This window comes from Acyrthosiphon pisum, chromosome X (assembly GCF_005508785.2).
Source record: "Acyrthosiphon pisum isolate AL4f chromosome X, pea_aphid_22Mar2018_4r6ur, whole genome shotgun sequence".
Taxonomy (NCBI): Eukaryota; Metazoa; Arthropoda; class Insecta; order Hemiptera; family Aphididae; genus Acyrthosiphon; species Acyrthosiphon pisum.
In genome coordinates this window covers 69520099-69538591 of record NC_042493.1, presented here as the reverse complement: position 1 = coordinate 69538591, position 18493 = coordinate 69520099, and the positions used below count along the sequence as shown (strand labels likewise).

The 18493-nt window shown below is 27.9% G+C and overlaps 1 protein-coding gene across 1 annotated transcript in view; it reads right to left on the bottom strand.

Moving 5' to 3' along the window:
• Positions 1-6852: 6852 nt before the first annotated feature.
• The window catches only part of LOC100167780 (AT-rich interactive domain-containing protein 4B-like), a 27963-nt gene continuing 16322 nt past the window's right edge, over positions 6853-18493 (bottom strand). The window contains exons 14-20 of the mRNA XM_029488806.1: positions 16785-16961; positions 15434-15593; positions 12069-14607; positions 10897-11027; positions 10724-10831; positions 8679-8774; positions 6853-7773 (exon numbers count right to left, since the gene is read on the bottom strand). Of these exons, the coding sequence (XP_029344666.1) occupies positions 7562-7773; positions 8679-8774; positions 10724-10831; positions 10897-11027; positions 12069-14607; positions 15434-15593; positions 16785-16961 (3423 nt within the window). The 3' untranslated portion in view covers positions 6853-7561. The remainder of the gene's footprint in view (positions 7774-8678; positions 8775-10723; positions 10832-10896; positions 11028-12068; positions 14608-15433; positions 15594-16784; positions 16962-18493) is intronic.

Here is an 18493-nt window from a genome sequence, read left to right as displayed (position 1 = left end):
CGTTGCATTAGGTTGTCGTATTTTTAGTTCTTAAGAAGATTAAAAAATTCTTCAGAAAAGTATTGTACACATTTTGTTAATGTAATTAATATAATTGATAATTTACCATTTTACCTACCATATTATATAGGTACATAGTATTATAGTACATTTATATACATGGCAAATCATGTGTGATTTCCGGTGCATATTTCTTCCGAACTTTCTTTTTGTTTTTACACAAACACTTTATTTGTTCAGGGAACTTTTCTACTTTACGGGAAACCCTTTTTTTTGAATTTTTTTTTGGGGGGACTTAGATATTTTTTGGGTAAAAAAAATGTTGGTGAAATCAGAATTTGGCGCACGAAGTTTTAGCTAATCGAAGTTTTAACTTTATATAAATATATAATAACCCCTTAATACCTATAACTTAGGTAGAACAGTTGCGCAGTGGTAGTATCGTTGGCCTATGAACCCGTCTGTCGGCGTTTGATACTCATCACGAGTACGTTGATTTTTTATATTTTTTTTTTTGAAAAACGAAGATTTTAACAATAATTGTAATATAGGTTTCAAAAAATTTTGTAAAATTTTTTTTTCTAAAATATGTATTTTAAGAACTTAGGCTTTCAAAAATATTGTTTTTAAAGTATACGTTTATTACCAGCGTGGCCACTCGCTCGCTACGCTCGCTCGGACATTCAAATCGAAAATATCCCCCCATTTGCTGTGCAAACCACCTCGGGTGAACCTAGGTTAATATGAAATAATAACAATTATTAATATTATTGTGTACCATTGAAACAACGTGAATAGTGAAAAAAACTGTTTACCTAGAACTGGGTTCGAGCTCGGTTCACTTTTCATGACATACCTAGTCATCATACCACCACTGGCCCACGACGGCCCGCTTGGCGACGGGACATTTATGAGTTATTAAACGTATTATATATTAACTTTGAAGGGTCAAAACATCGAAACTAAGTCCGAGCCCCAAATTCTGACTTCACCATCGTTTTTCGGCGTACTTAACTAGATAATTTTCAAAAAAAAAAAAAAAATAGAATAATTTTACTGACTTTTTTTCCCGAGACCCATTTAAACGAGAAAATGTCATTTGGGAACCAATTTACCAATCCCCGCGTATAGGCCATTGATTATACTATAGTCCAGAGGTTCCCAAACTGTGGGTCGCGATTATATTTTTGGTGGGTCGCGCTAAAATTTGATATAATACATATTTTTCGTTGATGTTCAAAGTTCAAATACAGTTTTTCGTTAATCGTTATCTGCGAGATTGACGATTACGAGTTTACAGCACCGTATCAAACAGATTAATAGTTATACCTATTGAAAAGAAAGCGATTTATCTGAAACAAATTAGTGTTAGTAAGTACCTAAATACCTAAAAAAAAAGGTCATCAATGTATTATGGGTCGCCAAATTTTAAAAAAATCTCAAAATGGGTCGTACAATAAAAAGTTTGGGAACCTCTGCTACCTACAGTCTATAGAAGAAGGCCGCAGATACGTAAATATAACTTCTAATGGCCATTGCAAAATAATCCAGCGGGCCTTTAGTTTTACAAATTTTGAGACATTCCCTGCAGAGATATCATAATAAATTATAGTTTTTATTTGTAAATATTTTGATTAGAATCATGAACTAAAATAGTTTACAGTATCTTAGTTCTCGATTATACATAAAAAACCGAAACATTTTAACTACGCCGAATATCAGAATTTTTTAATGTTATTAATTTATGTAGTAAAAAATATACATAAATTAAATTAATTATTATTAAATCTAATAGGTAGGTACTGAAGAATAATTTATTTTATGAACTTTAGGCTCGTTGATCAGTCAATCAGTTCGATTTCAATATATTCATAGATTAATAATACGGTAGATATCATTCTTCTGTAACAAATTACATAGGTTACCTACCTATTATAGTATGGCGTGTGGAATGTCGTAAACCTATATTCTGTTCAATGAGACAACTCGCCGATTCTGCGCAATCTCCCCCTGAATTTAGAACTGCATTATTATAATGGAATTACATAGTACACACATGGGAAAGGTATTGCGAGATATAATATTTTGGTGGCCTACCGGCCTGGGATCGAATCAGATATTAAAAGTATTACTAAGGAATGTATGAAACGTTAACGTTCATTGGAATTCCGCTATAAGTACCTATACTTTACATAGTTGGCCATACCTGGAAGGTCCAGCACCAATGACACAACTACGGCTTAAATTTTTTGGGGTGGGGAGGGGGGTCTTGGGTGATGCCCCCACACCGCATATATATTCACTTAAAAATATAATAGTCATAAAAATATTTATTTACTCAAGTTTTATTTTTCACAATAATAATATACTGTCTGTGATAATCAGAATAAAAATCCCCAGATTACAATATTAGTTTATATTGCTCACAAGTCACAACCACATGAAAATAATTGAGCAAATATTTTTTAAAAGCTAATTAGTGTAATTACCACATTATTAATATTTAATTAATAATTACAAATGCATACATATAGTATAGTTGGTATACATATGCAAGGCTGGCCATTTCTTATTCCATTTTCAGTAGCCCTTGAACCTTAAAAAGAAAAACATTTGCAAAGTATTAACCAGACTACAGAGCTCGTAAAAAATCTAAATTTCTAAAGGCCAATACGGTGCAAAATATCTCTAACTACGATGTTCCGTCAGCTTCTGCTACTATTAATGTCGTTCAGGATAATAATATTCATATGAACAGGATCAAGTTAACGTCAGTAATGCCAGCGAGGATACAAATAGCAGTATGTATCTTTTATTTATCTTAAAGATACTCCAAGGGTAGGCCACTTTTTCGGGTGGCCGTATTATATTAGTATATTGAACTTGAAAGCAGAGATAAATTATTAATATATTATGAAGCGTCATGAGATTTAAAAATGCATGACAAAGAGGCTATAACCTGATATACTATACTTGAAATACTTTGATTTAAAAATATACATGATGAAAAAAATTATATTTTATTGGATGATCAAACTGGTTTTTCGATCTAGCTGTCTCGTGCTTGCAAATTAAATAACGTACTACTAGAGAACTAGACCAATTATAGCCGTACATTTCAAACTTAAAAGCCTATAATAGAAAAATCTGTTGGATAGATTATTTTGAAACTTTTACCATCGATATAAACCTATATGATCTATAATTTTGTGCAATAAAAATTTCAGCATAAATAAAAAAAAAACATTTTATAAGTGTGTTCGGTACGATTCATTATCGTAAGATATAGGTACCTATAATAATATTGTTCGCGATAGGGACCGGTCGGCTTATCTTTGTTATGCATAAGGTAGGCTACGATCGCCGCCGGTCCGTTAGTCAGTTGCACAAAAAGCAGCCTCGTAAATACATCGAAACGCCGCCAACCGAATATATAAAATGCTTAATTAAAATAAATAAATTATAACCATCAATCGCGTTTTGCCTTAACAAAGTGTGTGATGACTAAAAAATATCAAATTTTTGAAATCGTCAAGATAGTATATAAACTATAAATAGCTAAATAATTACCAAATCCTAAAAAAAAATGTATCCTAGTTACCAGTTATGAAAATGTCCAGGTTATTGGAAATTTATTTTAGAAGTTTTAGCAAAAAAACTAAAACGGTTTCATAAAAACCTGGGGCATCGTTTAATAAAATCGACTGTTTTTTACATCGTAAACCAATTATCAACAAAACTGAATTAGCAGATGAACAAACTGGTGAAAATTAGTAAAACATTTGTAATTAAAACAAAATATTAAATAAACAGTTGTGCACTTACCTATATTTTTTGTATTTTATCTATCGATTATACTATTTCCCGCCTTTACCGTTTGCGGCTAAAATTAAGTATTCACTTCTGGCATGCGTACTGAGTACTGACACAGATGGGTTTTTTTTTAAAGAAAAATAGAGTTTTTTATATTACTACTCCTCCTCTTTCAACAATTGGAGTGGCTGAGAATTTTGTATGCACTTTCAAAAACTTTATTAAAAAATTCCTACATTGAAATGGACATTTTTTAATTAATTTTTTCTTATAACAGTACAAAACACTGTTCTACAGGTGTTAGTCCTGTGGAATTATACATTGGTCGTTTTTTTACCTATAACTTTTGATAGATTGAGTTCTTTTTCTAAAAACAATTATAATAAAACCATTGATACTGCTAAAAATAAATACAGGGTTATTAGAGAAAGTGTATTTGATTAACTATAATGTAATGTGTAAAAATTATGAAACAGAGAATACTTGAGTACATGGTATAATTCTCAAGTCATTGTCTTCTGTTACTTATTTAGTAGATGTGGATAATAATATAGATTGGGAAAGCCATGTGAATCAAATAATAGATAGAGTAATTAGAAAAAGTAGTGATGTCGAGAGTTTGAATGATGGGGTACCTATATGAGAGTATGGATGATGACAAACAAATTGAACTAGAGGAAAATGTTGTTGTGAGAGATAAAAATGTTAATTTAGATTCTTTTACCTACTAGTAATCCTGTTTCAACAGATTATTTCGTAAGAAGATGTGGTAGAATAATTAAAACATCTAAACAAAAATTTATAGTTTAAAAATCACTACACAAGTTTTATTATATATACCTTAATACTATATTTTGTGTTTTTACATTTATATTTATTAGAATATTGTTATTTCTAATTAATATACATATAAATGAAAAAACGTATCAGTATAATTAAAATATATATTTAAAAAAATGCATTATTAAAATTAATATACAGTAGAATTTCCATATAACGGTCACCGAAGGGACTGTAAATAATGACCGCTATTTAAAGGTGCCCGTCCTACAGAGGTAGAATAACACTAGGATAACACTCGACGGGACCAAAATAATTGACCGTTACATAGAGGTGGCCGTCCTATAGAGGTGACCGTAAACGGAAGTTTTACTGTATTTATAAAAAGAAATGTATCATTATATATTTTATTACTTATTAAATCTATATATAATATATAAAGCTGAAGAGTTTGTTTGTTTGAACGCGCTAATCTCAGGATCTACTGGTCCGAATCGAAAACTTATTTCTTTGTTGGATAGTCCATTTATCGATGAAGGCTATAGTCTACAGAACATCATGCTACATCCAATAGGAGCACGGGAGGTGCTCAAACAGGAATTTTGAGATTTAAGATGAAAATGTTTATTTATAAATGGTTGCTTTTGATTATAGGAGAAATAATTAATAGAAAAAGTATTTATTTATTATTGGTTATCATTGATTAATCGGACAGGTCAGGTACAAGCATGCATCCAATAGAATTTTCGCGCATTGCCTATCAGGGTGGCTAAGTTGCACTTACTGCAGCGAGTTACCTACCCCCAAAAGGAGTTGAACAATCACAATTTTTTAGCTAAATATAAAAAGGAAAGTGCGCCTTAAACTATACATATATGATATAGACAAAATACACGCAAAAAACTGCCAGATAATAATTGTGGGAAGCAACACGATTCACGAAAAAATTTCTTGAGAAAGCATAGCAAATTTGTAGTTCATTAATAAAGTTTGAAAATATAATAATCTAATTATGCATAGAAGTGCATGGTGTAGTTTTCAAAACATTTTGAACGATATCAACAGAGTTATAGCTAATTTAACTAGTAATAATTATCGTTGCGTATTTTCAACATTTTATTAGATAATATTCCCCGCGGCGCGCCTTACAATAAACTATACGATACCTATGGCAACCGATTAAAAATAAAATAAAAATAATAATAATACTAATTTCTACTATTATTATAATCAGCAAAAAAATAAAAAAGGGTCTAAAAGTAGTGATATCGTTTTATAGGTAGCTTGGTGACTTTATCATACTTGATTACACTACCTATTTCAATGATAGTAGGTAGGCTATATTATTATAATGCACTAATTATACTATAGAATTTTTAAAATTTCAACTTAAGTAGCTAAGCTAAGTTCAATTTTTTAGCAGGATTTTTTAACATATATTATAGATATAGTTCAAAGACTCAGCTATCTATAAAAAGATATCACAAGGAGTTACTTAAATAGACAACAGTTTTAAGAACCATCGATATGATAATTATACATTTAAGTTTAAATAATTTCAAAATGTTTAGCAATTATAAAAACATAATAATATGGTACTTAAGTAATTCATTGTTCAAACAATGTTTAAAAATTAGGGGATATAATAGCATATCAATATATTACACTATATTATAGTACTAGACTACAAATAGTTAAATAGTCTAATAATAGAAAAAAACTTAATTTAAAAAAAAAAGTAAAGTGATTAAACTCTATTTAGTATTTAGAGCTAAGTGCTAAGTGATAAAGAACAAGCCACTTTGAACTAATACTAAATAGGTAACATTAAATCGATGGTGCCAAGACAAAAGGGTCTAAGCGACATAATTCATAGTTTTCAGGAAAGCCAAAAAACTTTTTTTCGTGATTTAATTTTTTTTTGTTTTTATGTCCTTAATGTTTATAGATATTTTTAATTATCTTTTGGTTATTATTTACAAATATACGGCAATTTGAATAAGTTTTTTAATTAATTTTGGCGCTTATGCCCTTTATTTTTTTATTATATTATGTACGGCACTTATGCCCTATTTTTTTTACTTAATTTACTTGATGGTTCTAATAAATTTATCCCCATTATATTATTAATTATTATATTTTGTAGTGATAACTATTTTTATTTGAGACCAATAAAATAAGATTAAGGTACACAAATATTTTCTGCAAAAAAAAAATATGAAACTTTATTGAAATAACATAACGAGTAATTACAAATAATAATATTATTATTCAATAAAATAATTGTATTTAAGACGTTTAATTTAATTAGATAAAATGGTTATAATGATTCGTATAGTAAGATAAATAACTTTTCTATAAATATTTAAAGATCAATGTAAAAATAATGTATTGCCAAACAAAAATCGGCTAGTGCATTCATTTTTATATAGGTACCTAATACCTATAATACAACACTCCTTACTAGTACAAAATATTTTGCATAAAAGTGAACTCACCTACCAACTACCATTAATAATTGGTTTGGCCAATGCTGATCAAATGTTTAATCTTCAAATATAAATTAAGATAATAATATTATAGTAAATCAATGTCAGTTGTACACTTGTACTAAAATTTTATCATATCTTAGAAATATCAGTTAGGTAGGTATACGAAAAGTTCGGGTACAAGCACCAAGCAATTTCCATAAACGTCGCTTGTCCTCTAAAAAATTATACTAATGTCGTTTGTTCCCTATTTTTGAAGTTTAGACCCTTTATTTTAGAAAAAAAAATATAAAGTGTCGTTTAGACCTCAAACTTAAAATTCAAATTGCCATGATTATAAATGTCGCAGCTGTTTTTGCGCACGCGCAATGGACGTAAAATATATTTTTTCATCCAGTGGTATAAGTCGTGTCGCTTAAACCCTTTTGCCGTGTTACCATCGAAATAGTGTAAATTAAAAAGTAAGAGTAAACTATATTTTATTTAGACGTGCTAGACCCATTAGCCGCTTGAGACAGGTTCATGATAGCAGCTTTGGCAGCTTTGGCCTTTTCTCTGTTTCTTTTCTTGATTTTTTTTTTATTTTTCAGAATCTTCGCCAGGGCAGCTTTGGTTGTTGCATACTGTTTCCTAAATACATTCATATTGGTTATAACCAATGCCTGCCGTTGCTGATGATCCATATCTGGAGCTAAAATATTTTAATTTCATGTTAATGTAATGAAAAATTATAATTATTATAATACGTTATATGTTAAAAAGCTTGTAAATATTGTATATGTAATCAGGGATGGATTTTGGTAAGTGTTGGTGGATTGAGGGTGGTATATATTGTGTGGCCCAAAATAATAAAATAATAACAGGACAAAACTTTTTTTGGTTATTATAATATAACATTTAATATTTTCGATTGTATGCTTATTTAATTTACATAGTAATAAAATATATAAGTGAGCATGTGAAACTTGCATTAAAATAATAAAATTTAATATTAAATATTAGGTATATGATTAAAATTAAATTACTGTTACAAATACGGTGTTTTATCGCTAGTTTAGTTGAACGCATAATACATACATTAATTCAATTATACGTAAAATACAAAAACAAATATTTTATTTTTAATGAAAATGTAATTTTAAATAGAAAAATAAAGTTCCATTATATATATATATATATATATATTTTAAATATAATAATTTTTTATACTTTTGTATTTACCGTTTAAAAGTTACAAAAGCGTGGGGTCCGCAGCTCACTCAACCATCCCTCCCCCCTAAATCCAGCCCTGCTTGTAATATACTTATACTCTATTCCAAATAAGATCATGAGTCGGCGGCCAAATAGTGAGGATGGGCGTGACTTTGTTCCGTGGCAGCTCCTGACGCGTCACCGTAGTGTGGACGGCATCTGGTCATATGTCTGACCGCCGTACGAAGAAACCTGGTCGCCGCCAACTAATGAACTTATTTGGAATAGAGTATATAGATTTTATTTTATTAATTAATCTAATGTATTGAATTAATGATAATATTATCAATCAAACACGTTATCATAAATTGTACAAAAAAGGGAAAAAAATTTAACTTTACTTACTGAAAACAAACATTGGCTTTCCATCTATTATAGGAATCCGCGGTTCCGGATAAACTTTCTTCACATATCTTTCAACGGGTTTTTCATCACGACTTGCTATACAAATTTTTTCTTTTAATATGGATTATGATTACATGATGTAACGGGCATGGACCAATTGCGCCAAAACAAAATTTGTATTTTAGGGTCAATATACCGATAGCGCAGCTTATATTTTAGGGTCAGAGTACCAATTGCGCCTCTTATATTTTACGGTAAATATACCAATTGCGCTTGTATTCAAATTTCCCGCCTGGCGGCTATCTTCAGATTTAGAAATATTGTTTTTTGATCTAATTCCATCAACATCAACATAAACACACTAAAATGCTTGAAAATTAAAAACATATTTATTGATCAATTGATTACTGGGTAGAGTGAGTGGTTATAATACATTTTATAACGGTATCGGGAATTTTATGAAACGTTATTATTATTACGGACATTTGATCACGGAAATATTAATTTGAGTGATAGACGAAAACAAGTTATCATTAAAATACATTTTATATGATTGACGATCAAAAAGTAACTTGTTCAATGTGAAGAAAAAAAATGTTTATTTATTTATATTATATTATGTATTAATACTCGCATAAAAAGTTTATAACTAACTTATAACTTTTCCTTAGGTATTGTAAAATGTTTTGAGCACAATTTGTCTATCGACCATAAAATGTTTATAGCGCAATTGGTTTATGAAAAGGTAATTTTAAGCGCAATTGGTAAACTCTCAATGTAACAAGAAGACCTGACAAATTAAATTACTTGTGTTCTTATCAATATTTAAAATTTTTTTTTTCTATATAATTTATTGACTCATGCGCTACATGTATACTATAACATTTTTTATTTTTATTTTATTACTGAAAATAAAAATTTTAAATCTGATTAAATTTTTATTTATCATTTTAAAATAGTCGATTTCTTAACCTGGTTTTTAGAAAACCTTTAATTGTAAAAACATTTATTAAAGTCAAGTAGTTTATTATTTATGATTTTTTAAAATGATAAATTTTTTTTGAAGACTCATTTATTTGAAGTAATAACTTTTTTAATTAAAATTTTTTTTATGACTGGAATACTGGATCAACTTTGATTATTAAAAAGAAGATTATAAAAGATTGTAAAATTGTAAAAAATAACCTTCATGACTTAAATAAATGTTTTTTCTATCAACATTTTTCTAAAAGCCACATTTATAAATTGGTTATTTTGAATTTTTCAACAAAAATTTATACCAGATTTAAAATTTTTTATTTTCAGTATTAAAAAATAAAAAAATGTTACAGGTACTATAAGTGTTACGCAAACATTTGTAAATTATATATATTATATATTATATTTATTTATTTTTATTAAGATATGTACAATCTGTACTATTTAGCACAATTAGTGTATGTAGTATGTGGTGACAGAATAAAAATATAATGAATATAGGAATAAGAAGCCACCCATTAGTGGCACATTACTGGACATTGTATTTATAATATGAAAAAAAATTAAAAATGTTGATTTGAACAAAAGTAATATTATTTATCAGTACATATAATATTCCCTTTATATACTGTATATTATATATTGGTACATTACTAAAGCCATATTATAGTAACATTTACATAATATTATAATTAACAAGAAATAGATTGATCAACAGACTATTGTTAACATTTTACCTTTAGTGACACACATGGTAATTTTATTCCATTCAAATATTAATAATATTTTAACACAATTTTATAAATTACTAAGTGTTAATTATTAATTTTGACGTACTAATTTTTTAAAAATGTTATGTGATTTACAATGAAAAAAAAATTATATGTTGTTAATATTGTAATAAGTATATAAGTATAATTTCTTAAAGATAACATCACTCAATACAGTATGGAAAATTCATAAAAATAATTAATAGCATATTTAAAATAGACTTGAGTAAATAATTAGCCCATTTGCACGCGTCACCAAAGGTAAATAAAAAAATACTTATTTTGAAAACTAACTACCTGAAGGCATAGGAGCAGTAGTAGTAGAAAATTTACTGCGCTTCGATGGTTTTTCATGACTGCTAATTTTGCGCTTGGATTGAAGTTTTTCTGGTGACATTACCAATTCTGTAAATACATTCAATAATAATATTATACATTTTTTGAAATATCTCGACTTTTAAACTACTTACTCTCAACTATTGTCTCTGGTTCTTTTTCAAGTGGTTCTGTAGCTGATGGTTCATTTACATTTATACCAAGTTTCCTGCCAGAAACCTCAGCTAAGAACTGTAAATGATGATGATCAAGTATGGCACCATCTCTATAGTTTTTGATAAAAATAAAACATTAATAATGAGATCATATATCACAATTAATATAATATGAAAATAAACAGAACCCACTAAGCAAGCTCAACTATGAAATACTAAATTAAACAATGAAATATATATAATGATACAGTTTTCAGTTACTTTGCTCAAATATTTTTTAATTGTTTAAAGACATCTTAATTAATCAAATGAATGAAAAACTGTGCAATTTTGAGACTGAATAAATTTACTTAACACGTAGACTACGTATGTCTTTTTGCAGTTTTCATCCAGTGCGTATAATAAAAGTAAAAACAAAATAAATTTAAAAAAAAAATAAAAAAACTGCTCATAACGACGTATGTATACATATTAAAAAATATGCGTTTAATCCATGCTAAATAATAATAAAATAACATTCAGCCACCTGTAGGGAATTTTAAACTATTTATTTTAAATGTATATTAAACGCCATAATATGGCGTTAAACGCGTTGCTGAATGATGCTTATGACTCCAATTGGGGCAGTACACAGTCAACGTGTTAAGAGGATATTGTATTATGGTACCTCCACATGTGTTGTCTCTGTCTTAATATATAACATACAAATATTTAATTTAGGTCGTTCAAATGATGTGCTGTTAAATTAAATATTAGAGTGAATCGACTAATTATTAAAATTAAAGTGTAATATTATCCTGCTAAAGTTGATATTTTTGTGATGCTTAAATTTTCAAATGAGTTATAACTGTTACAAGTATATAAAGCAGTGGATTTTAACTGGTGTGCTGTGTGGTGTAACAATAAAATTTGTTTAAACCTGGAAGCAATTGAAGTCATGTGTATTTAACTTTAAATGAGTATCATAAAAATAAAAAAGAGAATACAGATAATGTTCTTAGCTTTACTCTAATATTAAAGCTAACATACTTCAATTTGTAACCGCTGAACACAAATATTTCATGTTATCCAATTGCAATATGGAGTCAACAATATTAGATTATGACATCCTCCTAAATCTATATTATATTCTACTAATACAATAAAATTACTTTTGAAGAATATTAGTATATTCTTCCATTTCTGCTTCTGTAGCACCCATCAATGTAATCATTGGTCTACAAAAAGATTGATTCATGGCATACATAGTTGAAGCAGCTTCTCTTTCTTCATAGAGTGCTTGAAGATTTTTTTTTCTTTGCTCTTGATCATATTGCTCATCTAACATACCAGTTGGACTACCTGGTATTGTTTCTTCACAAAATAGTACACCACTAACATCAGATTCAGGATTATAAAAACTTTTACTAGTACTAGGCAAAGAGTTTTCATAAAAACTACTTTTGCTAGTACTTGGAACATTATGATCATAGAAATAATTGCTACTGCAACTAGGAATATTGGGATCAAAATAACTATTTTTTCCAGGGACGTTTGTATCAAAAGTAACACTTTTGACAACTTGAGTCGTTTCAAAGAAACTATTTTTGGCATCATAACTAGTGTTAGTTTCATAGGAACAATCTCTGATTGTACCTGGTTGATGTATTGAGTCAAAGAAACCTTTACTAGTACTAGGCTTATGAATGTCATATTCTTCAGCTTTACAACTGTTCTCTATAACTAAAACATTATTGAGAGTATCTTCATCTCCTATTTCTTCTCTACATTGCAATTCGGGCAACACCATAATTTTTTCTTTCTCATATTTATCTTTACAATTTTGGACTTTTAAATCGCATTTTTTTTGTTTATTATTATTATTCAAAGGTTCATTGATGAGCTTAGTTGTAGATTCAAAGACTTCTCTATTTTTAATTGTTGGTAATTTTGAATTAGAATCAAAACCAGATTTTGTACTGTCATCAATATTATCCATATTAGGTCCATTTTGACTCGAATGGTTTTCAAAATTTGAATACAATTGGAAACTTTGAACAAGAGCAGTTTGAATGCTTTCATTACATGATGTAGTACTTTCATCATCTATATCTTTTGGTGTACTGATATCTTTTTTTACATGAGATGAACTTTTACAGTCTAATTCAATATTAGTATGTGTACTTGGTGGTAATGGTGGTAGGGATTGTGCTTCTATGTTTTTGTCTATTTGTCCATTGGAAGAATTAAGTTCTTCGCTAATCACAAGATCAGAATCCATTTGATTATCAGTTTCTTTATTATCATTTTCAGCTATTACTAGTTTAGATTCATCATCATCATCATCATCATCATCATCATCATCATCATCATCATAATTATCGACTTCTTCTTCAATAATCATGCCATTGAGTTCATTTTGCTCTGGCATGCTAAAAATTTTGGTTGGTGGTGATTCAGGAGGTTTCATACACAAATCCAAAACTTCATATTTTAAATTATGAACATTATCTTCATCCTGAAAATGTTGCTCAATTTCTTTTATATTTGATGTTATATTATTTTCCATGTTTTGGGATTCATAAGGCTCATTGTCAATAATTGGATCTTCAATTTTATTTATAATGTTCAAATTTTCATAAACTTTTATTTTACCATTATTATCAGACGAATAAAAGCTATTGCTGTGAGAGACAAATGGTATCATGGACCCATTTTGTTCAACTAGTTCCTCTTGTGCTGGAGAATAAAGAACTTTTGGTAGTTCATCAGATTTCTCAAAGTTAAATAATTTTGGAGAGTAATGTCTAATAGATCTACAGTTGTTTTCTTCAGTGACAGAAGAAATTGTATTAAAATTGCATGATTCAGATTCTTTAAATTCATAAACATCATCTGTGATTGGTTCATTAATTTTTGAAACTTCAATTTCTATTTGTTGATCTAATATGAATGATTCTGTATTTTGAATAATATCATTACTATTTGTTGATGTTGGTATTAGTCCCTTCATTTCTGATCTTATTTTGTTAAGATCAAAATCAGTACCAGATATTTTAGATTTGTTTGATTTATCATCTAATGGAGAAGAGGTGAAATCAGTTACTTTTTTTAATTGATTTTCTTCTTCATTTTCAGAGGACGATGAGTAATAGACAATTCTTGCAAGTTCCGACATAGTTGAAATTGTCAACGATTTGGATTTAATTCTGATTTCTTCATTCCCACTTTTTGAGGATTCAGACATATTATGTTCTAGATAATTTCTTTTGAATTTTTCTCTAGGTGATAAATAATGATTTGGGGAAATTTTTGGTTCAATTTTTATACCATTGTCAATTTTACTTTCGTTCTTTTCTTCTACATTTTCATTAACTTCATTTGGTTTTATAGAACCACTTGGTAGTTGCATTACAAAATTAAAATCAAATGCCGGTTCAAGAGTAACTGGTTCACAAACCTTAACTTCTTCAGATTTAATGCTATTAACATTAAACATACATGACTTTGGTTTTCTTAGTGCACTTTGATGCATAAGTACTTCTTTACTGGGATATGTCTTCGGATATAGCGTCTTTTTCTGATTATCAGTGTCTAACGGCTCAGTTTTAATAATAATAACACCTGGTTCAGATTTTATGACTTTTTTCTTACTATATTTTTTGGATGGTCCTACAATTGCAGTGTATTTTTCTTCTGAATCGAAATTATCTACAATATAATTAAATAAATGGAATTATTATACATCAACGCATCATATTATATATATATTTTTTTAAATCCTATACTAAGGATTGCCATAGGTTTATACTGAGTGACCTATGAATTATGAGAAATATCTTAATTTTGGGATAGGGTTTAAAAAGTTATTAAAATATAGACGCAAACATCAACAGAAATCATCAAAGAATAAATCGCAGTGGGAAAATGATTGATTGCCTGAGACTCAATAGGAAGTCACCCGATATACTATCAGGGCAAATTTAGGGAATATTATTGAGAAGGGATGATAATTTAAATGTGAAATACTATTATACTCAAACGAGCTGCTAATGAATAAATTCCCAAACTTTTGGAAACCTTGGAGATTTATGACGAAGTTTTCAGTTTGGTCATTCATTTATTCAATATTGTATTATAAATGTATAATAAGATATTTAATTTAACAGAACTTATTTGTATTAGGTTGTTTTATAAATTTATATTTAAAGATTAAATTATTAAAAGGATTGTTAAAATTTTTTGATTTTTTTTTTACTATAGGAAATTCGTTTTACTGATTTTTGATTGTTATATTCAATTATATTATAAGGTTACATAGTAAAAACAAGTAACATCTTCATTTAAATTTAATCATTTTACAATAGATTATAATTTATGTTTTTCATTTTGTGAAAATATAATCATGTATCTAAATATGAAATGGATGGTAAAATCAACAACTGTTATCCTCAATCGGTGCATAGTGTTTGTTTACTCTGATTGTACCTATTTATGTATTTTTATAAATATAAATTAGCAATAATATTTTACATACCAATATCGAATAATGGACGATCGGTCAAAGTACATGATCTAGTAGGTCGAGCACTGCTAAAGGGTGATTTTTTAATATTTAAATTTGATGGGAGTGGAGTAACTGACTTTTTGGTTCTATTAGTTGTTGATGGTACCTTCTTTGGATCCACATTTTTTTGCTAAAAAAATATTAATATTGTTAGATGTTGGTAGGATTTATGTTATTTTTCTTACTATTATAAATAATATAATAATATAAAATAAGTGTCTACTTAACCTAATACCAATTCTAAAATCTTGAGTTAATATTTAAAAATAGTTGTTCCTTAAAATTGTATTGGAAATATTAAAACTTTAAGCTAGTACCACTCATATTATTATAATATTGAATCATCATAATTTTTAAAAAATATTTACCTTTTTTTTTTATTAGATAAAATAGAGTAATTACAATCTGTAATACTTATATACAATACAATAAGTAAATTTGATAGCTATTAAAAGTTACATAACATGAAATGGCATGAGAAGGGAAGCCAACCAGTGTGGATACTCTCTAACTTGGGGTAGAGAAGTTATATATTTTTTTAAATTAATGCAGGTCGGGATTCAAGAGATCTCGACACCATTGTAATTTTAATCAACGTGGGGGATTATAATTATTTACCTACTCATATATGTAAGAAAAAAAAAACGTTTATATTATTTGGATTAAATATTAAAAATATACTAAATAAAGTAAATAATATATTATACTCAAAGTTAAAAACTATACACTACATTATTAAATTTGGATAATTATTTTTCAAAGGTACTTTATACACATCAAACGTTTAACATATTATTGAATGAATGTACATACTATTTAATAGAAATAAAAAAGAATTATTTTTGCATTGGCAAACTGTTTAATGGAAAATTAATCTATCAAGCATTATGGATTGTCTTGTAATGTATGTAATATGCAACATAACATATTATATCAACAAAATAATATTTTTAAATGTATTTAATTATGATCATTCCTTTTTAAATAAATAAATGTTGTATAGTATTTTCTTAACTTCTTAAGAATAACCGCTGTGTATATGACTAATGAAAAATTATAAAATAATAAAAATAATTTTCATTGTACAAAATCCCTATGCAATTACAGATTTTACTAATCTATAGAATACATAATTCAATAAATAACTAATATTGAGTTAAACATAATATTCACAATTACTTAAAAGTAATTTAAAAATAATTATCTTAATATAACTCTTTAATACTATACCCAAAACCAAAAAAACCAAATAAAAAAATTTAAATTAAATATTTTGCTTTAACCTTTTTCTATCCAATCTTTTTACAACTATTATACATACTTCTGGAGGACTATTTTTTGAAAAATCTACATCAATATCTACTTCAGGTCTTGGTTCTGGATCCTTAGTTTTATAAGCAATACGCATTACATCTATCCATTCATCATAACGTGAATTCCATCCTTTATAATGCACATAATATTTCATTACTCCTTCAATATCACACACATTAATAACCTAAAAATGTATAGTATTTATGTAATTTGATTATTATAAATGATTAAAATGTTAACATATTACATAATATCAAAGTATTTAGGTCATGGGATGATAATTGAACTCAAATTTAACCCAAATTGTATACAAATAGATTATTTTGGAGATAACTAAAATAATAATTGTAATCAATAAAAACAATTTACATCCAAAAAATAAACTCTATAACTATTATGTAACTTTTTTCACCATTTTATAAAAGCACAAATTTATTTATCTGTATATATAAAAATGAATTCCCATTTCCCTTGAGAACGCCTTTACTGATTTATTTTCTGTTATGTTCGTAATTGTCAGGATAAGGTTTGTATGAAAGACAATTTTAGGAAAACCCACCGTGAAAGTAGGAAATCTGGATGTCAAAAATATAACAGTAACACTATCTGTCCAGCACGATAATAAACTAAATCATAATATATTTTTGTTTATTGTAAGGTTGCTATTGATTATGAATTATGATTGTATATAACTTTAGACTTAAAACCATATAACTAAGTAAATATGGTATTCCTATTTTTGACCGTTGTCCCGGGAACCAATAAGCAGTGTTCGGATTAGATAAGTATTTTTTTATCTAGATAAAGATAAAGATAATGCAACTCAAATGTATCTAGATAGAGATAAAAGATATCTTAACTCATATTTATCTAGATAAAGATAAAGATAAAGATAAATACTTTTTTATCTAGATAAAAAAAAGATACAATTATTTTTTAAATGGTTATACATTTTGGTATATTTTAGTTGAGCACTAGGCAGAGGCGGTTTGAATGTATTATACTTAGTGGTGCAAGACAATATATAGACACCCACCCACCCCCCTTCATCATATAGAAATTATAAATACGCTTTCAACAGTTTCAACCATGATTATCATTTATCAAATTTTATTGATTAAGTACTTCATTACATTATTGAACATTACAATTAAACATTGCGGTCAGCACATACTCAACCAAGACCACCCACCCACCACCCCCCTAATATTGGTGGTGCAGTGCACCAAAAACAGTGTACTCAAACCGCCTCTGCTTCATATAACTAGCTCACGCTAATGAAAGTGAGTTCAGGCTTTCAAAAACAATGCTTCAAATATTTTATTTTTGTTATACAAAAGATCAGAGGCTTGCTCAGGGATTTTGGATGGGGCGGGGGAGGGGGAGTTGGTTTGAAATTATTTTTCAAACAAAATATTTGTTAAATTTAACGGTATAAATCAAATTTAGCCCTTACGCGAATTTTTCAATTTTTTTTTTCGGAAACCTATGTATTACCAGTTAAGAACCATGGTGCAAAAATTAATTGCCGGGAATCATTAGTTTTTATGTTATAGCCTTACGAAGTTCACGATTGTCGGTGTTTTACGCACACGCACAACGCTATATTGTTTACCAATTTATTTATTTACATAATTTGTTATGTTTTAATCAAGTTAAAGCTATTATACTTACTTTTGTTGTCCATATATAATAGGTACTGTAAATTATATTTTG